General features: G+C 53.7%; 1 protein-coding gene across 1 annotated transcript in view; it reads left to right on the top strand.

Annotated features, from left to right (window-relative positions):
* Positions 1-27819, top strand: part of fbxo41 (F-box protein 41) — a 491913-nt gene that overhangs the window by 443969 nt on the left and 20125 nt on the right. The window contains exons 10-11 of the mRNA XM_072497820.1: positions 6215-6333; positions 9536-9694. Of these exons, the coding sequence (XP_072353921.1) occupies positions 6215-6333; positions 9536-9694 (278 nt within the window). The remainder of the gene's footprint in view (positions 1-6214; positions 6334-9535; positions 9695-27819) is intronic.

Here is a 27819-nt window from a genome sequence, read left to right as displayed (position 1 = left end):
TACCGTAATCCATGTACCTATCCAATAGCTGCTTGAAGGTCCCTAATGTTTCTGACTCAACTACTTCCACAGGCAGTGCATTCCATGCCCCCACTACTCTCTGGGTAAAGAACCTACCTCTGATATCCCTCCTATATCTTCCACCTTTCACCTTAAATTTATGTCCCCTTGTAATGGTTTGTTCCACCCGGGGAAAAAGTCTCTGACTGTCTACTCTATCTATTCCCCTGATCATCTTATAAACCTCTTATCAAGTCGCCCCTCATCCTTCTCCGTTCTAATGAGAAAAGGCCTGGAACCCTCAACCTTTCCTCGTAAGACCTACTCTCCATTCCAGGCCACACCCTGGTAAATCTCCTTTGCACCTTTTCCAAAGCTTCCACATCCTTCCTAAAATGAGGTGACCAGAACTGTACACAGTACTCCAAATGTGGCCTTACCAAAGTTTTGTGCAGCTGCATCATCACCTCACGACTCTTAAATTCAATCCCTCTGTTAATGAACGCGAGCACACCATAGGCCTTCTTCACAGCTCTATCCACTTGAGTGGCAACTTTCAAAGATGTATGAACATAGACCCCAACATCTCTCTGCTCCTCCACATTGCCAAGAACCCTACCGTTAACCCTGTATTCCGCATTCATATTTGTCCTTCCAAAATGGACAACCCCACACTTTTCAGGGTTAAACTCCATCTGCCACTTCTCAGCCCTGCTCTGCATCCTATCTATGTCTCTTTGCAGCCGACAACAGCCCTCCTCACTATCCACAACTCCACCAATCTTCGTATCATCTGCAAATTTACTGACCCACCATTCAACTCCCTCATCCAAGTCATTAGAACTTGGAACATAGAACGATACAGCGCAGTACAGGCCCTTCGGCCCACGATGTTGCACCGAAACAAAAGCCATCTAACCTACACTATGCCATTATCATCCATATGTTTATCCAATAAACTTTTAAATGCCCTCAATGTTGGCGAGTTCACTACTGTAGCAGGTAGGGCATTCCACGGCCTCACTACTCTTTGCGTAAAGAACCTACCTCTGACCTCTGTCCTATATCTATTACCCCTCAGTTTAAAGTTATGTCCCCTCGTGCCAGCCATATCCATCCGCGGGAGAAGGCTCTCACTGTCCACCCTATCCAACCCCCTGATCATTTTGTATGCCTCTATTAAGTCTCCCCTTAACCTTCTTCTCTCCAACGAAAACAACCTCAAGTCCATCAGCCTTTCCTCATAAGATTTTCCCTCCATACCAGGCAACATCCTGGTAAATCTCTGCACCCGCTCCAAAGCCTCCACGTCCTTCCTATAATGCGGTGACCAGAACTGTACGCAATACTCCAAATGCGGCCGTACCAGAGTTTTGTACAGCTGCAACATGACCTCATGACTCCAGAACTCAATCCCTCTACCAATAAAGGCCAACACTCCATAGGCCTTCTTCACAACCCTATCAACCTGGGTGGCAACTTTCAGGGATCTATGTACATGGACACCTAGATCCCTCTGCTCATCCACACTTCCAAGAACTTTACCATTAGCCAAATATTCCGCATTCCTGTTACTCCTTCCAAAGTGAATCACCTCACACTTCTCTACATTAAATTCCATTTGCCACCTCTCAGCCCAGCTCTGCAGCTTATCTATATCCCTCTGTAACCTGCTACATCCTTCCACACTATCGACAACACCACCGACTTTAGTATCGTCTGCAAATTTACTCACCCACCCTTCTGCGCCTTCCTCTAGGTCATTGATAAAAATGACAAACAGCAACGGCCCCAGAACAGATCCTTGTGGTACTCCACTTGTAACTGAACTCCATTCTGAACATTTCCCATCAACCACCACCCTCTGTCTTCTTTCAGCTAGCCAATTTCTGATCCACATCTCTAAATCACCCTCAATCCCCAGCTTCCGTATTTTCTGTAATAGCCTACCGTGGGGAACCTTATCAAACGCTTTGCTGAAATCCATATACACCACATCAACTACTCTACCCTCGTCTACCTGTTCCGTCACCTTCTCAAAGAACTCAATAAGGTTTGTGAGGCATGACCTACCCTTCACAAAGCCATGCTGACTATCCCTGATCATATTATTCCTATCTAGATGATTATAAATCTTGTCTCTTATAATCCCCTCCAAGACTTTACCCACTACAGACGTGAGGCTCACCGGCCTATAGTTGCCGGGGTTGTCTCTGCTCCCCTTTTTGAACAAAGGGACCACATTTGCTATCCTCCAGTCCTCTGGCACTATTCCTGTAGCCAATGATGACATAAAAATCAAAGCCAAAGGTCCAGCGATCTCTTCCCTGGCCTCCCAGAGAATCCTAGGATAAATCCCATCCGGACCCGGGGACTTATCTATTTTCAGCCTGTCCAGAATTGCCAACACCTCTTCCCTACGTACCTCAATGCCATCTATTCTATTAGCCTGGGTCTCAGCATTCTCCTCCACAACATTATCTTTATCCTGAGTGAATAACAAAGAACAAAGAAATGTACAGCACAGGAACAGGCCCTTCGGCCCTCCAAGCCCGTGCCGACCATACTGCCCGACTAAACTACAATCTTCTACACTTCCCGGGTCCGTATTCTTCTATTCCCATCCTATTCATATATTTGTCAAGATGCCCCTTAAATGTCCCTATCGTCCCTGCTTCCACTACCTCCTCCGGTAGTGAGTTCCAGGCACCCACTACCCTCTGCGTAAAAAACTTGCCTCGTACATCTACTCTAAACTTTGCTCCTCTCACCTTAAACCTATGCCCCCTAGTAATTGACCCCTCTACCCTGGGGAAAAGCCTCTGACTATCCACTCTGTCTATGCCCCTCATAATTTTGTATACCTCTCTCAGGTCGCCCCTCAACCTCCTTCGTTCCAGTGAGAACAAACCGAGTTTATTCAATCGCTCCTCATAGCTTATGCCCTCCATACCAGGCAACATTCTGGTAAATCTCTTCTGCACCCTCTCTAAAGCCTCCACATCCTTCTGGTAGTGTGGCGACCAGAATTGAACACTATACTCCAAGTGTGGCCTAACTAAGGTTCTATACAGCTGCAACATGACTTGCCAATTCTTATACTCAATGCCCCGGCCAATGAAGGCAAGCATGCCGTATGCCTTCTTGACTACCTTCTCCACCTGTGTTGCCCCTTTCAATGACCTGTGGACCTGTACTCCTAGATCTCTTTGACTTTCAATACTCTTGAGGGTTCTACCATTCACTGTATATTCCCTACCTGCATTAGCCCTTCCAAAATGCATTACCTCACATTTGTCCGGATTAAACTCCATCTGCCATCTCTCCGCCCAAGTCTCCAGACAATCTAAATCCTGCTGTATCCTCAGACAGTCCTCATCGCTATCCGCAATTCCACCAACCTTTGTTGATGAAAAATATTCATTTAGTATCTCGCCTATCTCTTCAGACTCCACACACAACTTGCCATCCCTGTCCTTGACTGGTCCTACTCTTACCCTAGTCATTCGCTTATTCCTGACATACCTATAAGCTTTTGGGTTTTCCTTGATCCTACCTGCCAAATACTTCTCATGTCCCCTCCTTGCTCGTCTTAGCTCTCTCTTTAGATCCTTCCTCGCTACCTTGTAACTATCCATCGCCCCAACTGAAACTTCACACCTCATCTTCACATAGGCCTCCTTCTTCCTCTTAACAAGAGATTCCACTTCTTTGGTAAACCATGGTTCCCTCGCTTGGCACCTTCCTCCCTGTCTGACCGGTACATACTTATCAAGAACACGCAGTAGCTGATCCTTGAACAAGCTCCACTTATCCAGTGTGCCCAACACTTGCAGCCTACTTCTCCACCTTATCCCCCCCAAGTCACATCTAATGGCATCATAATTGCCCTTCCCCCAGCTATAACTCTTGCCCTGCGGTGTATACTTATCCCTTTCCATCATTAACGTAAACGTCACCGAATTGTGGTCACTGTCCCCAAAGTGCTCTCCTACCTCCAAATCCAACACCTGGCCTGGTTCATTACCCAAAACCAAATCCAACGTGGCCTCGCCTCTTGTTGGCCTGTCAACATATTGTGTCAGGAAACCCTCCTGCACACACTGTACAAAAAACGACCCATCTAATGTACTCGAACTATATCTTTTCCAGTCAATATTTAGAAAGTTAAAGTCTCCCATAATAACTACCCTGTTACTTTTGCTCTTATCCAGGATCATCCTCGCCATCCTTTCCTCTACATCCCTAGGACTATTTGGAGGCCTATAGAAGACTCCCAACAGGGTGACCTCTCCTTTCATGTTTCTAACCTCAGCCCATACTACCTCGGAAGATGAGTCCCCATCTAGCATCCTCTCCGCCACTGTAATACTGCTCTTGACTAGCAGCGCCACACCTCCCCCTCTTTTGCCTCCTTCTCTGAGCTTACTAAAACACCTAAACCCCGGAACCTGCAACATCCATTCCTGTCCCTGCTCTATCCATGTCTCCGAAATGGCCACAACATCGAAGTCCCAGGTACCAACCCATGCTGCCAGTTCCCCTACCTTTTTCATATACTCCTGGCATTGAAGTAGACACACTTCAAACCACCTACCTGAACACTGGCCCCCTCCTGCGACGTCAAATCTGTGCTACTGACCTCTATACTCTCATTCTCCCTTACCCTAAAACTACAATCCAGGTTCCCATGCCCCTGCTGCATTAGTTTAAATAAGTCTCCTTCTTCATCTTAACAAGACATTCAACCTCTCTTGTCAACCATGGTTCCCTCACTCGACCATCTCTTCCCTGCCTGACAGGGACATACATATCAAGGACACGTAGCACCTGTTCCTTGAGTTCCACATTTCACTTGTGTCCTTCCCTGACGGCCTATGTTCCCAACTTATGCACTTCAATTCTTGTCTGACAACATCGTATTTACCCTTCCCCCAATTGTAAACCTTGCCCTGTTGCACGTACCTATCCCTCTCCATTACTAAAGTGAAAGTCACAGAATTGTGGTCACTATCTCCAAAATGCTCCCCCACTAACAAATCTATCACTTGCCCTGGTTCATTACCAAGTACTAAATCCAATATTGCCCCTCCTCTGGTCGGACAATCTACATACTGTGTTCGAAAAGCTTCCTGGACACACTGCACAAACACCACCCCATCCAAACTATTTGATCGAAAGAGTTTCCACTCAATGTTTGGGAAGTTTAAGTCACCCATGACTACTACCCTGTGACTTCTGCACCTTTCCAAAATCTGTTTCCCAATCTGTTCCTCCACATCTCTGCTACTATTGGGGGGCCTATAGAAAACTCCTAACAAGGTGACTGCTCCTTTCCTATTTCTGACTTCAACCCATACTACCTCAGTAGGCAGATACTCCTCTAACTGCCTTTCTGCAGCTGTTATACTATCTCTAATTAAGAATGCCACCCCCCCCCCTCCCCCCACCTCTTTTACCCCCCTCCCTAATCTTATTGAAACATCTATAACCAGGGACCTCCAACAACCATTTCTGCCCCTCTTCTATCCAAGTTTCCGTGATGGCCACCACATCGTAGTCCCAAGTACCGATCCATGCCTTAAGTTCACCCACCTTATTCCTGATGCTTCTTGCGTTGAAGTATACACACTTCAACCCATCTCCGTGCCTGCAAGTACTCTCCTTTGTCAGTGTTCCCTTCCCCACTGCCTCACTACATGCTTTGGCGTCCTGAATATCAGCTACCTTAGTTGCTGGACTACAAATCCGGTTCCCATTCCCCGGCCAAATTAGTTTAAACCCTCCCGAAGAGTACTAGAAAACTTCCCTCCCAGGATATTGGTGCCCCTCTAGTTCAGATGCAACCCGTCCTGCTTGTACAGGTCCCACCTTCCCCAGAATGCACTGCAATTATCCAAATACCTGAAGCCCTCCCTCCTACACCATTCCTGCAGCCACGTGTTCAGCTGCATTCTCTCCCTATTCCTCGCCTCGCTATCACGTGGCACTGGCAACAAACCAGAGATGACAACTCCGTCTGTCCTGGTTTTTAATTCCAGCCTAACTCCCTAAACTTGTTTATTACATCCACACCCCTTTTCTTACCTACGTTGTTGGTACCAATGTGCACCACGACGTCTGGCTGCTTTCATTCTGTACTGTTGGGATTCTAAGGATTTTAGGATGAATAACTCTGTGTAATGTGTTTTTCTTTCAATCTCTTCCTCTCCAGCCACCAGCCAATCCGATTCAACAATCGGAGTGTACAGATGATCGGACGCTGTTGGCCCCACCTGCGAGCACTGGGAGTTGGTGGTGCTGGATGTGGAGTCCAGGGACTATCCTCCTTAGGTAACTGTTAGCATGGACTTCAGGCTCTCACTTCACATTCACTTCACACGTCATTTACTTATGTTCATTGCCAATACAAACTTAATCAATGCAACATATCCTCATAATTTAACCTTTTTAGTCCAGGGGGGATGCCAGAGTTCCTGGAGACCCAGGGGCATGGGTGCAGTGACCATTACGAAGGAGAAGGTTCTGGGGAAATGAAAGGGCTGAAGGTGGATAACTCACCTGGACCGGATGGACTATGAAGTGGCAAATGAAATACAGTGTGGAAAAGTGTGAGGTTACGCACTTTGGAAGAAGGAATTTAGTCATAGACTATTTTCTAAATGGGAAAATGCTTCGGAAATGAAAAATGAAGCAGAAGCGCAAAGGGACTTGGTAGCCTTGTTCACAATTCTCTTAAGGTTATCGTGCAGGTTCAGTCGGCAGTTAGGAAGGCAAATGCAATGTTAGCATTCATGTCGAGAGGACTAGAATACAAGACCAGGGATGTACTTCTGAGGCTGTATAAGGCTCTGATCAGACCCCATTTGGAGTATCGTGATCAGTTTTGGGCCCCGTATCTAAGGAAGGATGTGCTGGCCTTGGAAAGGGCCCAGAGGAGGTTCACAAGAATGATCCCTGGAATGAAGAGCTTGTCGTGTGAGGAAAGGTTGAGGACTCTGGGTCTGTACTCGTTGGAGTTTAGAAGGATGAGGGAGGATCTTATTGAAACTTACAGGATACTGCGAGGCCTGGATAGAGTGGACGTGGAGAGGATGTTTCCGCTTGTAGGAAAAAGTAGAACCAGAGGACACAATCTCAGACTAAAGGGACGATCCTTTAAAACTGAGATGAGGAGGAATTTCTCCAGCCAGAGGGTGGTGAATCTGTGGAACTCTTTGCCGCAGAAGGCTGTGGAGGCCAAATCACTGAGTGTCTTTAAGACAGAGATAGATAGGTTCTTGATTAATGAGAGGGTCAGGGGTTATGGGGAGAAGGCAGGAGAATGGGGATGTGAAAATATCAGCCATGATTGAATGGCGGAGCAGACTCGATGGGCCGAGTGGCCTAATTCTGCTCCTATGTCTTATTGGTGTCATCCCGATAAATCTACGCTGCATCACAATTCCATCCTGGGAGACTGTTGACTGGGTTAGGGTTAGGGTTAGGGTTAACCCTAATTACAACAGCATTGTCAGGATCTGGAGAGTGTTGACTGGGTGAGGCTGTTTGAGGGAAAATTAACATCCGGCATGTGGGAGGCTTTCAAATGTCAGTTGATTGGAATTCAGGCCCGGCATGTTCCTGTGAGGATGGAAGATAAGGGCACAAGTATCGGGAACCCTGGAGAACGAGGGATATAATGAACCTTGTCAAAAAGAAAAAGGAAACATTTGTAATGTCTAAAAGGCTTACGACAGATGAAGCCCTTGAAGAATATAAAGCGAGTCGGGAGGAAGTTAAGGTAGGAGTCAGGAAGGCTAAAAGGGTCATGAAATGTCGTTGGCAAACAGGATTGAGGGAAATCCTAAGGCGTTTTATACATAAGTAAAGAGCAAGCGTGTAGCCAGAGAAAGGGTTGGTCCATTCAAGGATATTGGAGGGAATCTATGTATGGAACCAGAGGAAATGGGAGAGATACTATATGAATACTTTGCGTCAGTATTCACCAAAGAGAAGGAATGAAATGAAATGAAATGAAAATCGCTTATTGTCACAAGTAGGCTTCAATGAAGTTACTGTGAAAAGCCCCTAGTCGCCACATTTCGGCACCCGTTCGGGGAGGCTGGTACGGGAATTGAACCGTGCTGCTGGCCTGCCTTGGTCTGCGATTTAGCTAGCAGCACATCATCCACCAAAATTGGTGGATGAGGAGTACAGGGTAGAATGTGTAGATATTAATAAATATCAACATGGGCATCTTAAAAAGCATTAAAGGATATAAGTCCCCTGATGGTCTGATGGGATCTACCCCAGAATACTGAGGGAGGCAAGGGAGGAAATTGCTGGGGCGTTGATTGCTCCAGGTGAAGTTCCAGAGGACTGGAGATTAGCCAATGTTGTTCCATTGTTTAAGAAGGGCAACAGGGATAATCCAGGAAATTATAGACCGGTCAGCCTTACATCAGTGGTAGGGAAATTATTGGAAAAGATTCTTAGAGACAGGATTTACGCACATTTGGAAACAACTGGACTTATTCGTGATGGACAACATGCTTTTGTGAAGGGAAGGTCGTGCCTCACTAATTTGATCGAGTTTTTTGAGGAAGTGACAAAGATGATAGATGAGGGAAAGGCAGTAGATGTGGTATACATGGACTTCAGTAAAGCCTTTGACAAGGTAACTCATAGAATCATAGAATTTACAATGCAGAAGGAGGCCATTCGGCCCACCGAGGCTGCACCGGCCCTTGGAAAGAGCACCCTACCTAAGCCCCCACCTCCATGCTATCCCAGTAACCCCATCTAACCTTTTGTTTAGACACTAAGGGGAATTTAGCACGGCCAATCCACCTAAGCTGCACATCTGTGGACTGTGGGAGGAACCCAGGGCATCACGGTAGCACAGTGGTTAGCACTGTGGCTTCAAAGTACCAGGGTCCCAGGTTCGATTCCCGGCTTGGGTCACTGTCTGTGCAGAGTCTGCACGTTCTCCCCGTGTCTGCGTGGGTTTCCTCCGGGTGCTCCGGTTTCCTCCCACAAGTCCCGAAAGACGTGCTGTTAGGTGAATTGGACATTCTCAATTCTCCCTCTGTGTACCCGAACAGGCGCCGGAATGTGGTGACTAGGGGATTTTCACAGTAACTTCATAGCAGTGTTAATGTCAGCCTACTTGTGACAATAAAGATTATTATTATTATAAACCCACGCAGACGCGGGGAGAAAATGGAGAAAGTCCCCACAGACACCCGAGGCTGGGATCGAACCCGGGTCCCTGGTGCTAACCACTGTGCCGCCCTGGAGCTGTGAGGCAGCAGTGCTAACCACTGCGCCACCATTTGTTGCGGCTGACAGTAATGTGTGTGAGATACAGGCGCCCGTTTGGACAGCAAAGCCACTGTGGTTCCCGAAAGAACAGGTGGTCCACACACAGACACTGCTGATGTCAGGTCCTAATAAATCGTTCCACGATCTGTAGATTCTTCTGCAGCTGAACAGTTACATTTTATTACGAGGTTATTTATTATTTACACTCTGCACCAAATTTTTTCTTCAGCTCGGAACTGTATCCGATTACAAGTTCTGGAACTGGATCACGTGACGGAAATAAACCAGGAGCTTGCCGCAGATGTTTGTCGGGAGGGATTGAAGGGTTTGGAAATGCTAGTGCTGACCTCAACGCCTGTTACCCCCAAAGCTCTCCTCCACTTCAACAGTAAGTACAAATAATCCCGCAGATTTTACACATGAGAAGTTAGTGATTGAGAAACAGTAATCCGAATAGGAAGCAGAATGGCCATTCGGCCCATCGAGGCTGCTTCACAGCACAGGAAGATGCCGGACATACCCCAGTTCCACACTCGCCAACCCCCCCCCCTCCCCGACCCCCCACACACCCTCCCCGACCCCCCCCCCCAGACACACTCCCCGAACCCCCCACACTCCCTGACCCCCCCACACTCCCCGACCCCCCCCCACTCACTCACCGACCCCCCCCCACACACACTCCCCGACATCCCCCACACACCCTCCCCGACCCCCCCCCCCAGACACACTCCCCGAACCCCCCACACTCCCTGACCCCCCCACACTCCCCGACCCCCCCCCCACACACACTCCCCGACCCCCCCCACTCACTCACCGACCCCCCCCACACACACTCCCCGACATCCCCCACACACCCTCCCCGACATCCCCCACACACATTCCCCGACCCCCCCCACCCACTCACCGACCCCCCCCACACACACTCCCCGACCCCCCCCACACACTCCCCGACATCCCCCACACACACACTCCCTGACCCCCCCCACACACTCCCCGACATGCCCCACACACACACTCCCCGACCCCCCCCCCACCCACTCACCGACCCCCCCCACACACACTCCCCGACCCCCCCACACTCCCTGACCCCCCCACACTCCCCGACCCCCCCCACACACACTCCCCGACCCCCCCACACTCCCCGACCACCCCACACTCCCCGACATCCCCCACACACACACTTCCCGACCCCCCCACAGTCCCTGACCCCCCCACACTCCCCGACCCCCCCCACTCACTCACCGACCCCCCCCACACACACTCCCCGACCCCCCCACACACCCTCCCCGACATCCCCCACACACACTCCCCGACCCCCCCCACCCACTCGCCGCCCCCCCCCCACACACACTCCCCGACCCCCCCCCACACACTCCCCGACATCCCCCACACACACACTCCCCGACCCCCCCCACCCACTCACCGACCCCCCCCACACACACTCCCTGACCCCCCCACACACTCCCCGACCCCCCCACACTCCCCGACATCCCCCACACACACACTCCCCGACCCCCCCACACACTCCCCGACCCCCCCCCCACACTCCCCGACCCCCCACACACTCCCCGACCCCCCCACACACTCCCCGACCCCCCCCACACACTCCCCGACCCCCCCACACTCCCCGACCCCCCCCACACACTCACCGACCCCCCCACACACACTCCCCGACCCCCCCACACTCACCGACCCCCCCCACCCACACTCCCCGACTCCCCCCAGACACACACCCCGACCCCCCCCCCACACACTCCCCGACCCCCCCCACACACACTCCCCGACCGCCCCCACCCACACTCCCCGACCCCCCCACCCACACTCCCCGACCCCCCCACACTCACCGACCCCCCCACCCACACTCCCCGACCCCCCCCAGACACACTCCCCGAACCCCCCCACACACTCCCCGACCCCCCCCCCACACACTCCCCGACCCCACACACACGCACTCCCCGACCGCCCCCACCCACACTCCCCGACCCCCCCCCACACACTCCCCGACCCCCCCCCCACACTCCCCGACCCCCACCACACATACTTCCCGACCCCCCCACACTCCCCGACCCCCCCCCCCACACACACTCCCCGACCCCCCCCACACACACTCCCCGACCCCCCCCACACACTCCCCGACATCCCCCACACACACAATCCCCGACCCCCCCCACACACTCCCCAACCCCCCCCCACACACTCCCCGATCCCCCCACACACCCTCCCCGACCCCCCACACACCCTCCCCGACCCCCCCACACACCCTCCCCGACCCCCCCACACACCCTCCCCGACCCCCACACACACTCCCCGACCCCCCCCCACACACACTCCCCGACCCCCCACACACCCACCCCGACCCCCCCACACACCCTCCCCGACCCCCCCACACACCCTCCCCGACCCCCCCCACACACCCTCCCCGACCCCCCCACACACCCTCCCCGACCCCCCCCCCAGACACACTCCCCGACACCCCCCACACACACTCCCCGACCCCCCACACACACACTCCCCGACCCCCCACACACCCACCCCGACCCCCCCACACACCCTCCCCGACCCCCCCACACACCCTCCCCGACCCCCCCCCACACACCCTCCCCGACCCCCCCACACACCCTCCCCGACCCCCCCCCCAGACACATTCCCCGACACCCCCCACACACACTCCCCGACCCCCCCCCACACACTCCCCGACCCCCCCCCAACATCCTCCCCGACCCCCCACACACCCTCCCCGACCCCCCCCACACATACTCCCCGACACCCCCCACACACACTCCCCGACCCCCCCCACACACTCCCCGACCCCCCCCCCCACACCCTCCCCGACCCTCCACACACCCTCCCCGACCCCCCACACACACACTCCCCGACCCCCCCAAACTCCCCCGACCCCCCGCCACACACCCTCCCCGACCCCCCGCCACACACACTCCCCGACCCCCCCACACACCCTCCCCGACCCCCCCACACACCCTCCCCGACCCCCCCCACACACACTCCCCGACCCCCCCCACACACACTCCCCGACCCCCCCACACATACTCCCCGACACCCCCCACACATACACTCCCCAACCCCCCCCACACACTCAACAAAGAACAAAGAACAAAGAAATGTACAGCACAGGAACAGGCCCTTCGGCCCTCCAAGCCCGTGCCGACCATACTGCCCGACTAAACTACAATCTTCTACACTTCCTGGGTCCGTATCCTTCTATTCCCATCCTATTCATATATTTGTCAAGATGCCCCTTAAATGTCCCTATCGTCCCTGCCTCCACTACCTCCTCCGGTAGTGAGTTCCAGGCACCCACTACCCTCTGCGTAAAAAACTTGCCTCGTACATCTCCTCTAAACTTTGCCCCTCTCACCTTAAACCTATGCCCCCTAGTAATTGACCCCTCTACCCTGGGGAAAAGCCTCTGACTATCCACTCTGTCTATGCCCCTCATAATTTTGTAGACCTCTATCAGGTCGCCCCTCAACCTCCTTCGTTCCAGTGAGAACAAACCGAGTTTATTCAATCGCTCCTCATAGCTTATGCCCTCCATACCAGGCAACATTCTGGTAAATCTCTTCTGCACCCTCTCTAAAGCCTCCACATCCTTCTGGTAGTGTGGCGACCAGAATTGAACACTATACTCCAAGTGTGGCCTAACTAAGGTTCTATACAGCTGCAACATGACTTGCCAATTCTTATACTCAATGCCCCGGCCAATGAAGGCAAGCATGCCGTATGCCTTCTTGACTACCTTCTCCACCTGTGTAGCCCCTTTCAGTGATCTGTGGACCTGTACTCCTAGATCTCTTTGACTTTCAATACTCTTGAGGGTTCTACCATTCACTGTATATTCCCTACCTGCATTAGCCCTTCCAAAATGCATTACCTCACATTTGTCCAGGTTAAACTCCATCTGCCATCTCTCCGCCCAAGTCTCCAGACAATCTAAATCCTGCTGTATCCTCAGACAGTCCTCATCGCTATCCGCAATTCCACCAACCTTTGTGTCGTCTGCAAACTTACTAATCAGACCAGTTACATTTTCCTCCAAATCATTTATATATACTACAAAGAGCAAAGGTCCCAGCACTGATCCCTGTGGAACACCACTGGTCACAGCCCTCCAATTAGAAAAGCATCCCTCCATTGCTACCCTCTGCCTTCTATGGCCTAGCCAGTTCTGTATCCACCTTGCCAGTTCACCCCTGATCCCGTGTGACTTCACCTTTTGTACTAGTCTACCATGAGGGACCTTGTCAAAGGCCTTACTGAAGTCCATATAGACAACATCTACTGCCCTACCTGCATCAATCATCTTAGTGACCTCCTCGAAAAACTCGATCAAGTTAGTGAGACACGACCTCCCCTTCACAAAACCGTGCTGCCTCTCACTAATACGTCCATTTGCTTCCAAATGGGAGTAGATCCTGTCTCGAAGAATTCTCTCCAGTAATTTCCCTACCACTGAAGTAAGGCTCACCGGCCTGTAGTTCCCGGGATTATCCCTGCCACCCTTCTTAAACAGAGGAACAACATTGGCTATTCTCCAGTCCTCCGGGACATCCCCTGAAGACAGCGAGGATCCAAAGATTTCTGTCAAGGCCTCAGCAATTTCCTCTCCAGCCTCCTTCAGTATTCTGGGGTAGATCCCATCCGGCCCTGGGGACTTATCTACCTTAATATTTTTTAAGACACCCAACACCTCGTCTTTTTGGATCACAATGTGACCCAGGCTGTCTACACCCCCTTCTCCAGACTCAACATCTACCAATTCCTTCTCTTTGGTGAATACTGATGCAAAGTATTCATTTAGTACCTCGCCCATTTCCTCTGGCTCCACACATAGATTCCCTTGCCTATCCTTCAGTGGGCCAACCCTTTCCCTGGCTACCCTCTTGCTTTTTATGTAAGTGTAAAAAGCCTTGGGATTTTCCTTAACCCTATTTGCCAATGACTTTTCATGACCCCTTCTAGCCCTCCTGACTCCCTGCTTAAGTTCCTTCCTACTTTCCTTATATGCCACACAGGCTTCGTCTGTTCCCAGCCTTTTAGCCCTGACAAATGCCTCCTTTTTCTTTTTGACGAGGCCTACAATATCATTCGTCATCCAAGGTTCCCGAAAATTGCCGTATTTGTCTTTCTTCCTCACAGGAACATGCCTGTCCTGTATTCCTATCAACTGACACTTGAAAGCCTCCCACATGTCAGATGTTGATTTGCCCTCAAACATCCGCCCCCAATCTATGCTCTTCAGTTCCCGCCTAATATTGTTATAATTAGCCTTCCCACTCACCGACCCCCCCCCCACACACTCCCCGACCCCCCCACACACACTCCCCGACCCCCCCCCACACACTCCCCGACCCCCCCACACACACTCCCCGACCCCCCCCACACACTCACCGACCCCCCCCACACACACTCCCCGACCCCCCCACACACACTCCCCGACCCCCGCCCACACTCCCCGACCCCCACCCACACTCCCCCCGATCCCCCCCACACACACACTCCCCGACCCCCCCCACACACTCCCCGACCCCCCCCACACTCCCCCCGATCCCCCCCACACACACACTCCCCGACCCCCCAACACTCCCTGAACCCCCAACACACACTCCCCGACCCCCCCCACACACACTCCCCGACCCCCCCACACTCCCCACGACCCCCCGCCACACACACTCCCCGACCCCCCCCCACACACTCCCCGACCCCACCACACTCCCCACGACACCCCGCCACACACCCTCCCCGACCCCCCCACACACACTCCCCGACCCCCCCACACACACTCGCCGACCCCCCCACACACCCTCCCCGACCCCCCCACACACCCTCCCTGACCCCCCCCACACACCCTCCCCGACCCCCCCCACACACACTCGCCGACCCCACCCACACACATCCCCGACCCCCCCACACACACTCCCCGACCCCCCCCACACACACTCCCCGACCCCCCCACAAGCTCCCCAAACCCCCCCCAACAAACACACACCCCGACCCCCCCTGCCCGACCCCTGCACACACCCTCCCCGACCCCCCCACTCACTCGCCAAGCCCCCCCCCTCCCTGACCCCCCCACACACACTCCCCGACCCCTCCCCACACTCCCCTCGATCCCCCCCACACACACACTCCCCGATCCCCCCCCACACACCCTCCCCGACCCCCCCCCCCACACCCTCCCCGACCCTCCACACACCCTCCCCGACCCACCCCCACACACACTCCCCGACCCCCCCACACTCCCCCGACCCCCCGCCACACACCCTCCCCGACCCCCCCCACACACACTCCCCGACCCCCCCACACATACTCCCCGACACCCCCCACACATACACTCCCCGACCCCCCCCCCACACACTCACCGACCCCCCCCACACACACTCCCCGACCCCCCCACACACACTCCCCGACCCCCCCACACACACTCCCCGACCCCCCCCACACACTCACCGACCCCCCCCACACACACTCCCCGACCCCCCCACACACACTCCCCGACCCCCACCCACACTCCCCGACCCCCACCCACACTCCCCCCGATCCCCCCCACACACACACTCCCCGACCCCCCCCCACACACTCCCCGACCCCCCCCCACACTCCCCCCGATCCCCCCCACACACACTCCCCGACCCCCCAACACTCCCCGAACCCCCCACACACTCCCCCCGATCCCCCCCACACACACTCCCCGACCCCCCCACACACACTCCCCGACCCCCACCCACACTCCCCGACCCCCACCCACACTCCCCCCGATCCCCCCCACACACACACTCCCCGACCCCCACCCACACTCCCCGACCCCCACCCACACTCCCCCCGATCCCCCCCACACACACACTCCCCGACCCCCCCCCACACACTCCCCGACCCCCCCCCACACTCCCCCCGATCCCCCCCACACACACTCCCCGACCCCCCCCACACACTCCCCGACCCCCCCACACTCCCCACGACCCCCCGCCACACACCCTCCCCGACCCCCCCACACACACTCCCCGACCCCCCCACACACTCTCGCCGACCCCCCCCACACACCCTCCCCGACCCCCCCACACACCCTCCCCGACCCCCCCACACACCCTCCCCGACCCCCCCCACACACACTCGCCGACCCCCCCCACACACCCTCCCCGACCCCCCCCACACACACTCCCCGACCCCCCCCACACACACTCCCCGACCCCCCCCACACACACTCCCCGACCCCCCCACAAGCTCCCCAAACCCCCCCCAACAAACACACACCCCGACCCCCCCTCCCCGACCCCTACACACACCCTCCCCGACCCCCCCACTCACTCGCCAAGCCCCCCCCCTCCCCGACCCCCACACATACACTCCCCGACCCCCCCCACACACTCCCCGAACCCCCCACACTCCCCGACCCCCCCCACACACTCCCCGACCCCGCCCACACACTCCCCGACCCCCCCCACACACTCACCGAACCCCCCACACTCCCCGACCCCCCCCCACACACTCCCCGACCCCCCCCACACGCTCCCCGACATCCCCCACACACACACTCCCCGACCACCCCACACCCACTCCCCGACCCCCCCACACACACTCTCCGACCCCCCCCACACACACTTTCCGACCCCCCCGACACACACTCCCCGACCCCCCCGACACACACTCCCCGACCCCCACAAACACTCCCCGACACCCCTCCCAACACACACACTCCCTGCCCCCCCCCGCACACACTCCCCGACCGCCCACGCACACACTCCCCGACCCCCCCACACACTCCCCGACCCCCCCCCCACTCCCGACCTTCCTCCCCCCACACTCCCCGACCACCCCACACACTCCCCGCACCCCCCACACACTCCCCGACCCCCCCTACACACACACTCCCCGACCACCCCACACACTCCCCGACCCCCCCCACACACTCCTCGACCCCCCCCACACACACACTCTCCAACCCCCCCACACACTCCCCGACCCCCCCCACACCCACTCCCCGAACACCCCCCACACACACACTCCCCAACCGCCCCACACACTCCCCGACCCCCCCCACACCCACTCCTCGACTCATCCCCCACACACTCCCCGACCCTCCCCCACACTCCCCGAGCCCCCCACGCACACTCCCCAACCCCCCCAAACACTCCCCGACCCCCCCCACTCCCGACCCCCCCCACACTCTCCGACCCGCCCACACACTCCCCCAACCCCCCCACACTGCCCGCCCCCCCCCCCCACACACACTCCCCGTCACCCCCTACACGCACACTCCCCGGCCCACCCCCCACACACACTCCCCGACCCCCCCCCCACACACACTCCCCGACCCCCCCACACTCCCCGACCCCCCACACAATCCCCGAACCCCCCCAACACACACACTCCCCGACCCCCCCCACACCCACTCCCCGACCCCCCCACACACACACACTCCCCGACCCCCCCACACTCCCCCTGACCCCCCAACCCTCCCCGACCCCCCCCACACACACTCCCCGACCCCCCCCACACACTCTCCCCGACCCCCCCCCACAGTCCCCGGCCCCCCCCCCACGCACACTCCCCGACCCCCCCCCCCTCCCCGACCCCCACACACACTCCGTGAACCCCCCCCAAACACTCTTCCCGACCCCCCCCACACACGCACTCCTCGACCCACCCCCCACACACACTCCCTGCCCCCCCACACACTCCCCAACCCCCCCCACACACACCCTCCCCGACCCCCCCCACACTCGCCAAGCCCCCCTCCCCGACCCCCACACACACCCGGACCCCCCCCCACACACACACTCCCTCCCCCCCCCACACGCACTCCCCGACCCCCCCACACACACTCCCCGACCCTCCCCACACTACCCGACCCCCCCCACACACTCCCCGACCCCTCCCCACACTCCCTGACACCCCCCACACACACTCCCTGACCCCCCCCACACACACTCCCCGACCCCCCCCCACACACACTCCCCGACCCCCCCCACACACACTCCCCGACCCCCCCCCACACACTCGCCGACCCCCCCCACACACACGCCCCGACTCCCCCACAAACTCCCCAACCCCCCCCATACACACACTCCCCGACCCCCCCCTCCCCGACCCCCACACACACCCTCCCCAACCCCCCCCCACACACTCCCTGACCCCCCCCCTCCCCGACCCCCACACACACACTCCCCGAACCCCCCACAAACACTCCCCGACCCACCCCATACACACTCCCCGACCCTCCCCCACACTCCCCGACCCACCCCACACACACTCCCCGACCCTTCCCCACACTCCCCGACCCTCCACACACACTCACCGACCCCCCCCACACACACTCCCCAACCCCCGCACACACTCCCCGACCCCCCCCACACACACTCCCCGACCCACCCCACACACACTCCCCGACCCTCCCCCACACTCCCCGACCTCCCCACACACTCCCCGAGCCCCCCCACTCCCGCCCCCTCCCCCACTCCCGCCCCCTCCCCCACTCCCCGACCCCCCCACACACTCCCCGACCCCCCCCCCACACACTCCCCGACCCCCCTACACACACACTCCCCGACCCACCCCCCCACACACACTCCCCGACCCCCCCCCACACTCCCCGACCCCCCACACACTCCCCGACCCCCCCCAACACACACATTCCCCAACCCCCCCACACAATCCTCGACCCCCCCCACACACGCACACCCCAACCCCCTCACACACTCCCCAACCCCCCCCACACACACTCCCCGACCCCCCCCACACACACACTCCCGACCCTCCCCACACTCCCCCCGAACCCCCCACCCTCCCCGACCCCCCCCACACACACCCCCACACACACTCCCCGACCCCCCCCACACACTCTCCCCGACCCCCCCCACACACACTCCCCGACCCCCCCCCCCCGCACACACACTCCCCGACCCCACCACACACACACACTCCCCACACTAAAGTTCGAGTACATTGGATGGGTCGTTTTTTGTATGTTGACAGGCCAACAAGAGGAGAGGCCACATTGGATTTGGTTTTGGGTAATGAACCAGGCTAGGTGTTGGATTTGGAGGTAGGTGAGCACTTTGGGGACAGTGACCACAATTCGGTGACGTTTACGTTAGTGATGGAAAGGGATAAGTATACACCGCAGGGCAAGAGTTATAGCTTTGGGAAGGGCAATTATGATGCCATTAGACATGACTTGGGGGGATTAGGTTGGAGAAGTAGGCTGCAAGTGTTGGGCACACTGGATAAGTGGGGCTTGTTCAAGGATCAGCTACTGCGTGTTCTTGATAAGTATGTACCGGTCAGACAGGGAGGAAGGCGTCGAGCGAGGGAATCGTGGTTTACCAAAGAAGTGGAATCTCTTGTTAAGAGGAAGAAGGAGGCCTATGTGAAGATGAGGTGTGAAGTTTCGGTTGGGGCGCTGGATAGTTACAAGGTAGCGAGGAAGGATCTAAAGAGAGAGCTAAGACGAGCAAGGAGGGGACATGAGAAGTATTTGGCAGGTAAGCAAATCAAGCAAAACCCAAAAGCTTTCTGTAGGTATGTCAGGAATAAAAGAATGACTAGGGTAAGAGTACGGCCAGTCAAGGACAGGGATGGGAAGTTGTGTGTGGAGTCTGAAGAGATAGGCGAGATACTAAATGAATATTTTTCGTCAGTATTCACTCAGGAAAAAGATAATGTTGTGGAGGAGAATGCTGAGACCCAGGCTATTAGAATAGATGGCATTGAGGTACGTAGGGAAGAGGTGTTGGCAATTCTGGACAGGCTGAAAATAGATAAGTCCCCGGGGCCTGATGGGATTTATCCTAGGATTCTCTGGGAAGCCAGGGAAGAGATTGCTGGGCCTTTGGCTTTGATTTTTATGTCATCATTGGCTACAGGAATAGTGCCAGAGGACTGGAGGATAGCAAATGTGGTCCCTTTGCTCAAAAAGGGGAGCAGAGACAACCCCGGCAACTATAGACCGGTGAGCCTCACGTCTGTAGTAGGTAAAGTCTTGGAGGGGATTATAAGAGACAAGATTTATAATCATCTAGATAGGAATAATATGATCAGTGATACTCAGCATGGCTTTGTGAAGGGTAGGTCATGCCTCACAAACCTTATTGAGTTCTTTGAGAAGGTGACGGAACAGGTAGACGAGGGTAGAGCAGTTGATGTGGTGTATATGGATTTCAGCAAAGCGTTTGATAAGGTTCCCCACGGTAGGCTATTGCAGAAAATACTGAGGCTGGGGATTGAGGGAGATTTAGAGATGTGGATCAGAAATTGGCTAGCTGAAAGAAGACAGAGGGTGGTGGTTGATGGGAAATGTTCAGAATGGAGTTCAGTTACAAGTGGCGTACCACAAGGATCTGTTCTGGGGCCGTTGCTGTTTGTCATTTTTATCAATGACCTAGAGGAGGGCGCAGAAGGGTGGGTGAGTAAATTTGCAGATGATACTAAAGTCGGTGGTGTTGTCGACAGTGCGGAAGGATGTAGCAGGTTACAGAGGGATATAGATAAGCTGCAGAGCAGGGCTGAGAGGTGGCAAATGGAGTTTAATGTAGAGAAGTGTGAGGTGATTCACTTTGGAAGAAATAACAGGAATGCGGAATATTTGGCTAATGGTAAAGTTCTTGGCAGTGTGGATGAGCAGAGGGATCTAGGTGTCCATGTACATAGATCCCTGAAAGTTGCCACCCAGGTTGATAGGGTTGTGAAGAAGGCCTATGGAGTGTTGGCCTTTATTGGTAGAGGGATTGAGTTCCGGAGTCGGGAGGTCATGTTGCAGCTGTACAGAACTCTGGTACGGCCGCATTTGGAGTATTGCGTACAGTTCTGGTCACCGCATTATAGGAAGGACGTGGAGGCTTTGGAGCAGGTGCAGAGGAGATTTACCAGGATGTTGCCTGGAATGGAGGGAAAATCTTATGAGGAAAGACTGATGGACTTGAGGTTGTTTTCGTTGGAGAGAAGAAGGTTAAGAGGAGACTTAATAGAGGCATACAAAATGATCAGGGGGTTAGATAGGGTGGACAGTGAGAGCCTTCTGAGGCATAATAGATAGAGGTCAGAGGTAGGTTCTTTACGCAAAGAGTAGTGAGGCCGTGGAATGCCCTACCTGCTACAGTAGTGAACTCGCCAACATTGAGGGCATTTAAAAGTTTATTGGATAAACATGTGGATGATAATGGTATAGTGTAGGTTAGATGGCTTTTGTTTCGGTGCAACATCGTTGGCCGAAGGGCCTGTCCTCGCTGTATTGTTCTATGTTCTATTCACTGTATATTCCCTACGTGCATTAGACCTTCCAAAATGCATTACCTCACATTTGTCCGGATTAAACTCCATCTGCCATCTCTCCGCCTAAGTCTCCAAACAATCTAAATCCTGCTGTATCCTCCGACAGTCCTCATCGCTATCCGCAATTCCACCAACCTTTGTGTCGTCTGCAAACTTACTAATCAGACCAGTTACATTTTCCTCCAAATCATTTATTGCTCAAAGAGCAAAGGTCCCAGCACTGATCCCTGTGGAACACCACTGGTCACAGCCCTCCAGTTAGAAAAGCATCCTTCCATTGCTACTCTCTGCCTTCTATGGCCTAGCCAGTTCTGTATCCACCTTGCCAGCTCACCCCTGACCCCGTGTGACTTCACCTTTTGTACTAGTCTACCATGAGGGACCTTGTCAAAGGCCTTACTGAAGTCCATATAGACAACATCCACTGCCCTACCTGCATCAATCATCTTAGTGACCTCCTCGAAAAACTCTATCAAGTTAGTGAGACACGACCTTCCCTTCACAAAACCGTGCTGCCTCTCACTAATACGTCCATTTGCTTCCAAATGGGAGTAGATCCTGTCTCGAAGGATTCTCTCCAGTAATTTCCCTACCACTGAAGTAAGGCTCACCGGCCTGTAGTTCCCTGGATTATCCTTGCTACCCTTCTTAAACAGAGGAACAACATTGGCTATTCTCCAGTCCTCCGGGACATCCCCTGAAGACAGCGAGGATCCAAAGATTTCTGTCAAGGCCTCAGCAATTTCCTCTCCAGCCTCCTTCAGTATTCTGGGGTAGATCCCATCAGGCCCTGGGGACTTATCTACCTTAATATTTTTTAAGACACCCAACACCTCGTCTTTTTGGATCTCAATGTGACCCAGGCTATCTACACACCCTTCTCCAGACTCAACATCTACCAATTTCTTCTCTTTGGTGAAAACTGATGCAAAGTATTCATTTAGTACCTCGCCCATTTCCTCTGGCTCCACACATAGATTCCCTTGCCTATCCTTCAGTGGGCCAACCCTTTCCCTGGCTACCCTCTTGCTTTTTATGTACGTGTAAAAAGCCTTTCAACTTTCCTTAACCCTATTTGCCAATGACTTTTCGTGACCCCTTCTAGCCCTCCTGACTCTTTGCTTAAGTTCCTTCCTACTTTCCTTATATTCCGCGCAGGCTTCGTGTGTTCCCAGCCTTTTTGCCCTGACAAATGCCTCCTTTTTCTTTTTGACGAGGCCTACAATATCTCTCGTTATCCAAGGTTCCCGAAAATTGCCGTATTTATCCTTCTTCCTCACAGGAACATGCCGGTCCTGAATTCCTTTCAACTCACATTTGAAAGCCTCCCACATGTCAGATGTTGATTTGCGCTCAAACATCCGCCCCCAATCTATGTTCTTCAGTTCCTGCCTAATATTGTTATAATTAGCCTTCCCCCAATTTAGCACATTCATCCTAGGACCACTCTTATCCTTGTCCACCACTACTTTAAAACTTACTGAATTGTGGTCACTCTTACCGAAATGCTCACCTACTGAAACATCTACCACCTGGCAGGGCTCATTCCCCAATACCAGGTCCAGTACCGCCCCTTCCCTAGTTGGACTGTCTACATATTGTTTTAAGAAGCCCTCCTGGATGCTCCTTACAAACTCCGCCCCATCTAAGCCCCTGGCACTAAGTGAGTCCCAGTCAATATTGGGGAAGTTGAAGTCTCCCATCACCACAACCCTGTTGTTTTTACTCTTTTCCAAAATCTGTCTACCTATCTGCTCCTCTATCTCCCGCTGGCTGTTGGGAAGCCTGTAGTATACCCCCAACATTGTGACTGCACCCTTCTTATTCCTGATCTCTACCCATATAGCCTCACTGCCCTCTGAGGTGTCCTCCCCCAGTACAGCTGTGATATTCTCCCGAACTAGTAACGCAACTCCGCCTCCCCTTTTACATCCCCCTCTATCCCGCCTGAAACATCTAAATCCTGGAACGTTTAGCTGCCAATCCTGCCCTTCCCTCAACCAGGTCTCTGTAATGGCAACAACATCATAGTTCCAAGTACTAATCCAAGCTCTAAGTTCATCTGCCTTACACGTAATACCTCTAGCATTAAAACATATGCACTTCAGGCCACCAGACCCGCTGTGTTCAGCAACTTCTCCCTGTCTGCTCTGCCTCAGAGCCACACTGTCCCTATTCCCTAGTTCTCCCTCAATGCTCTCACCTTCTGACCTATTGCTCCCATGCCCACCCCCCTGCCATACTAGTTTAAACCCTCCCGTGTGACACTAGCAAACCTCGCGGCCAGGATATTTATGCCTCTCCGGTTTAGATGCAACCCGTCCATCTTATACAGGTCACACCTGCCCCGGAAGAGCTCCCAGTGGTCCAGATAATGGAAACCCTCCCTCCTACACCAGCTGTTTAGCCACGTGTTTAGCTGCTCTATCTTCCTATTTCTAGCCTCACTGGCACGTGGCACAGGGAGTAATCCCGAGATTACAACCCTCGAGGTCCTGTCTTTTAACTTTCTGCCTAGCTCCCTGAACTCCTGCTGCAGGACCTCATGCCCCTTCCTGCCTATGTCGTTACTACCAATATGTACAACGACCTCTGCCTGTTTGCCCTCCCCCTTCAGGATGCCCTCTACCCGTTCGGAGACATCCTGGACCCTGGCACCAGGGAGGCAACATACCATCCTGGAGTCTCTTTCACGTCCACAGAAGCGCCTATCTGTGCCCCTGACTATAGAGTCCCCTATTACTATTACTCTTCTGCGCTTTGACCCTCCCTTCTAAACATCAGAGCCAGCCGTGGTGCCACTGCTCTGGCTGCTGCTGTTTTCCCCTGTTAGGCTATCCCCCCCGACAGTATCCAAAGGGGTATACCTGTTCGAGAGGGGGACAACCACAGGGGATTCCTGCACTGACTGCCTGCCCTTTCTGGTGGTCACCCATTTCTCTGCCTGCACCTTGGGTGTGCCCACATTTACATAACTGCGATCTATGACGCTTTCCGCCACCTGCATGCTCCTAAGTGCATCTAATTGCTGCTCCAACCGAACCATGCGGTCTGTGAGGAGCTCCAGTTGGGTGCACTTTCTGCAGATGAAGCCATCCGGGACGCTGGAAGCCTCCCGGACCTGCCACATCTCACAGTCAGAGCACTGCACCCCTCTAACTGACATTGCGTCAATTAATTAAAATTAAAATTTTAATTTTTTTTTTTTAAATATTTTTTTTTAAATTTCAAACTTACTGTTAACTATCTGTTTCCTAGCACTAGATTTCTAATAGAAATGCGAAAGCTAAATATAGTACTCTCCGATCTCTGGCTGAGATACCCCTCTAAATTATAATTAAGTAATTATGTTTAATTAGTTACCAATGCTTAATTTTTTTAATTTAGTGTAGATTCCCAACCAGCCACTCAGGTCACAGCTTTTCTGTGATGTCCCTTCAGTTTCCCCCCGACACACACAATTTGAAAAATGTATAAAAGTAAAAATTAGTAAAAATCACTTACTTACCTTCTTACCCTCTGAGTGTCTTAGATGTTCTCAGGTTCTCTCCCTGACAGAGACTGCTCCTCCTCCTCCGAACCGTTTCAGGTCTCCCCATTGACATGGGGCCCTGTCCTTTGCCTTGCCCAGGAGAGCGGGCCAGCCAAGCCTGTACGTTCAGCCTTGGCCAACACAGTGGCAAGTGCAACACTGGAACATATAAAAAAACACAACACACTCTCCTTCCACAATAAAGGAAATGTCCCTCAACCTCTTTGTAACCATCAACATGTGCTTGCCGTGAGCCATGCCAGTACATTTAGCTCTGCTTAACCAAGTCTCAATACAGCAATGCAATAAACCAGTCATGTGAAATATTTACAAACAAAACTGATTTCCGAAAAGCACCCGCTCTTGTTTTATGGGAATGGAGTTGGACTGGATCGTTTGGGGAAAATTCTCAGCCACTCTGTTTGACCAGGTCAGAGGTCACGGTTTGACCAATATTGAGTCCAGAAGGCTTTAAAGAGCCGAATTGGAAATTTGGAAGCTGTTCCTCAATCTTCTGCTGAACCTGAGTGGAATATTGCAGGAGGTGGATAGCGGGAGGTGGATAGCGGGAGGTGGATAGCGGGAGGTGGATAGCGGGAGGTGGATAGCAGGCATAGTGGGAGCACCGAGCCCTGAACTTCCCTTTTCCTCCATCTGACCCCCTCCCTTTTCCAACATCACATTTCCACCTTCACTTCCGAAGAAATCATAGCACTTGAAACATCTTTATATTTATTGTCACAAGTAGGTTTACATTAACACTGCAATGAAGTTACTGTGAAAAGCCCCTAGTCGCCACATTCCGGCGCCTGTTCGGGTACACAGAGGGAGAATTCAGAATGTCTAATTCACCTAACAGCACATCTTTCAGGACTTGTGGGAGAAAACCGGAGCGCCCGGAGGAAACCCACGCAGACACGGGGAGAACGTGCAGACTCCGCACAGACAGTGACCCAAGCCGGGAATCGAACCCTGGTGCTGTGAAGCGACAGTGCTAACCACTGTGCTACCGTGCCGCACGGTACATTAACTCTTCCTCTCTCTCCACACACCTGCTCAGTTACCTAGTGCTTTATTTTTATTTCTGTTTACTCTTAGCTGTCTTTCTGTCTGAAGCTTTCTTTAATCTGCTTCTCAATCTCACATTTCCTGTCCTCTATTTGTCCTAATTTCTGATTACAGAATAGAACTTGAAATATCCTGACTATGTCGTCCCTTAAGGTCTCAGTTATGAGGATAGATTGGAGAGGTTGCAACTGTCCTTGGAGAGAGGAAGGCGGAGAGGAAATTTGAGATGTTCACAGTGATGAGGAGGCTGGACAGAGTAGATCAGGAGAAACACTTCCCAGTCTTAAAAAGATCACGAATGAGCCACAGATTTAAAGTGATTTGCAAAAGAAGAAAATGGAATATGAGAAAAACCTCTTTCATTCAACGAATGACTTGGGTCTGGAATGCACTGCCTGGCGTTGGAGGCACATTCAATTGAGGCATTCAAGAGGGCGTTTGATTAGAGAACAGGAAAAGGCAGGGGAGTGGTACTGACTCACGATGCTCGTTTGATGAATTGGTGCAGACACTATGGGCAAAATTGCCTCCTTCTGCACTCTAACAATGGTGTGATTCTGTGAAGGTATGATCTGTACCTCTTTTGATAACAAAGAACAATACAGCACAGGAACAGGCCCTTCGGCCCTCCAAGCCTGTACTGGTCACGATACCCCCCTTGGCCAAAACCCTCAGCACTTCCTTGTGCCGTATCCCTCTATACCCATCCTATCCATGTGTTTGTCAAGATGCCTTTTAAACACTGTTCTGGGTCCTCTGCTGTTTGTGATTTTCATTAATGACTTGGATGAGGGAGTTGAAGGGTGGGTCAGTAAATTTGCAGACGATACGAAGATTGGGGAGTTGTGAATAGTAAGGAGGGCTGTTGTCGGCTGCAAAGAGACATAGATAGGATGCAGAGCTGGGCTGAGAAGTGGCAGATGGAGTTTAACCCTGAAAAGTGTGAGGTTGTCCATTTTGGAAGGACAAATATGAATGCGGAATACAGGGTTAACGGTAGAGTTCTTGGCATTGTGGAGGAGCAGAGAGACCTTGGGGTCTATGTTCATACATCTTTGAAAGTTGCCACTCAAGTGGATAGAGCTGTGAAGAAGGCCTATGGTGTGCTCGCGTTCATTAACAGAGGGATTGAATTTAAGAGCCATGAGGTAATGATGCAGCTGTACAAAACTTTGGTAAGGCCACATTTGGAGTACTGTGTACAGTTCTGGTCGCCTCATTTTAGGAAGGATGTGGAAGCTCTGGAAAAGGTGCAAAGAAGATTTACCAGGATGTTGCCTGGAATGGAGAGTAGGTCTTACGAGGAAAGGTTGAGGGTGCTAGGCCTTTTCTCATTAGAGCGGAGAAGGATGAGGGGCGACTTGATAGAGGTTTATAAGATGATCAGGGGAATAGATAGAGTAGACAGTCAGAGACTTTTTCCCCAGGTGGAACACACCATTACAAGGGGACATAAATTTAAGGTGAAAGGTGGAAGATATAGGAGGGATATCAGAGGTAGGTTCTTTACCCAGAGAGTATTGGGGGCATGGAATGCACTGCCTGTGGAAGTAGTTGAGTCGGAAACATTAGGGACCTTCAAGCAGCTGTTGGATAGGTACATGGATTACGGGAAAATGATATAGTGT

This window comes from Scyliorhinus torazame, chromosome 3 (genome assembly GCF_047496885.1).
Source record: "Scyliorhinus torazame isolate Kashiwa2021f chromosome 3, sScyTor2.1, whole genome shotgun sequence".
Lineage (NCBI taxonomy): Eukaryota > Metazoa > Chordata > Chondrichthyes > Carcharhiniformes > Scyliorhinidae > Scyliorhinus > Scyliorhinus torazame.
The sequence above is the reverse complement of the archived record's forward strand: the minus strand, read 5'-3'. Positions and strand labels throughout refer to the sequence as shown.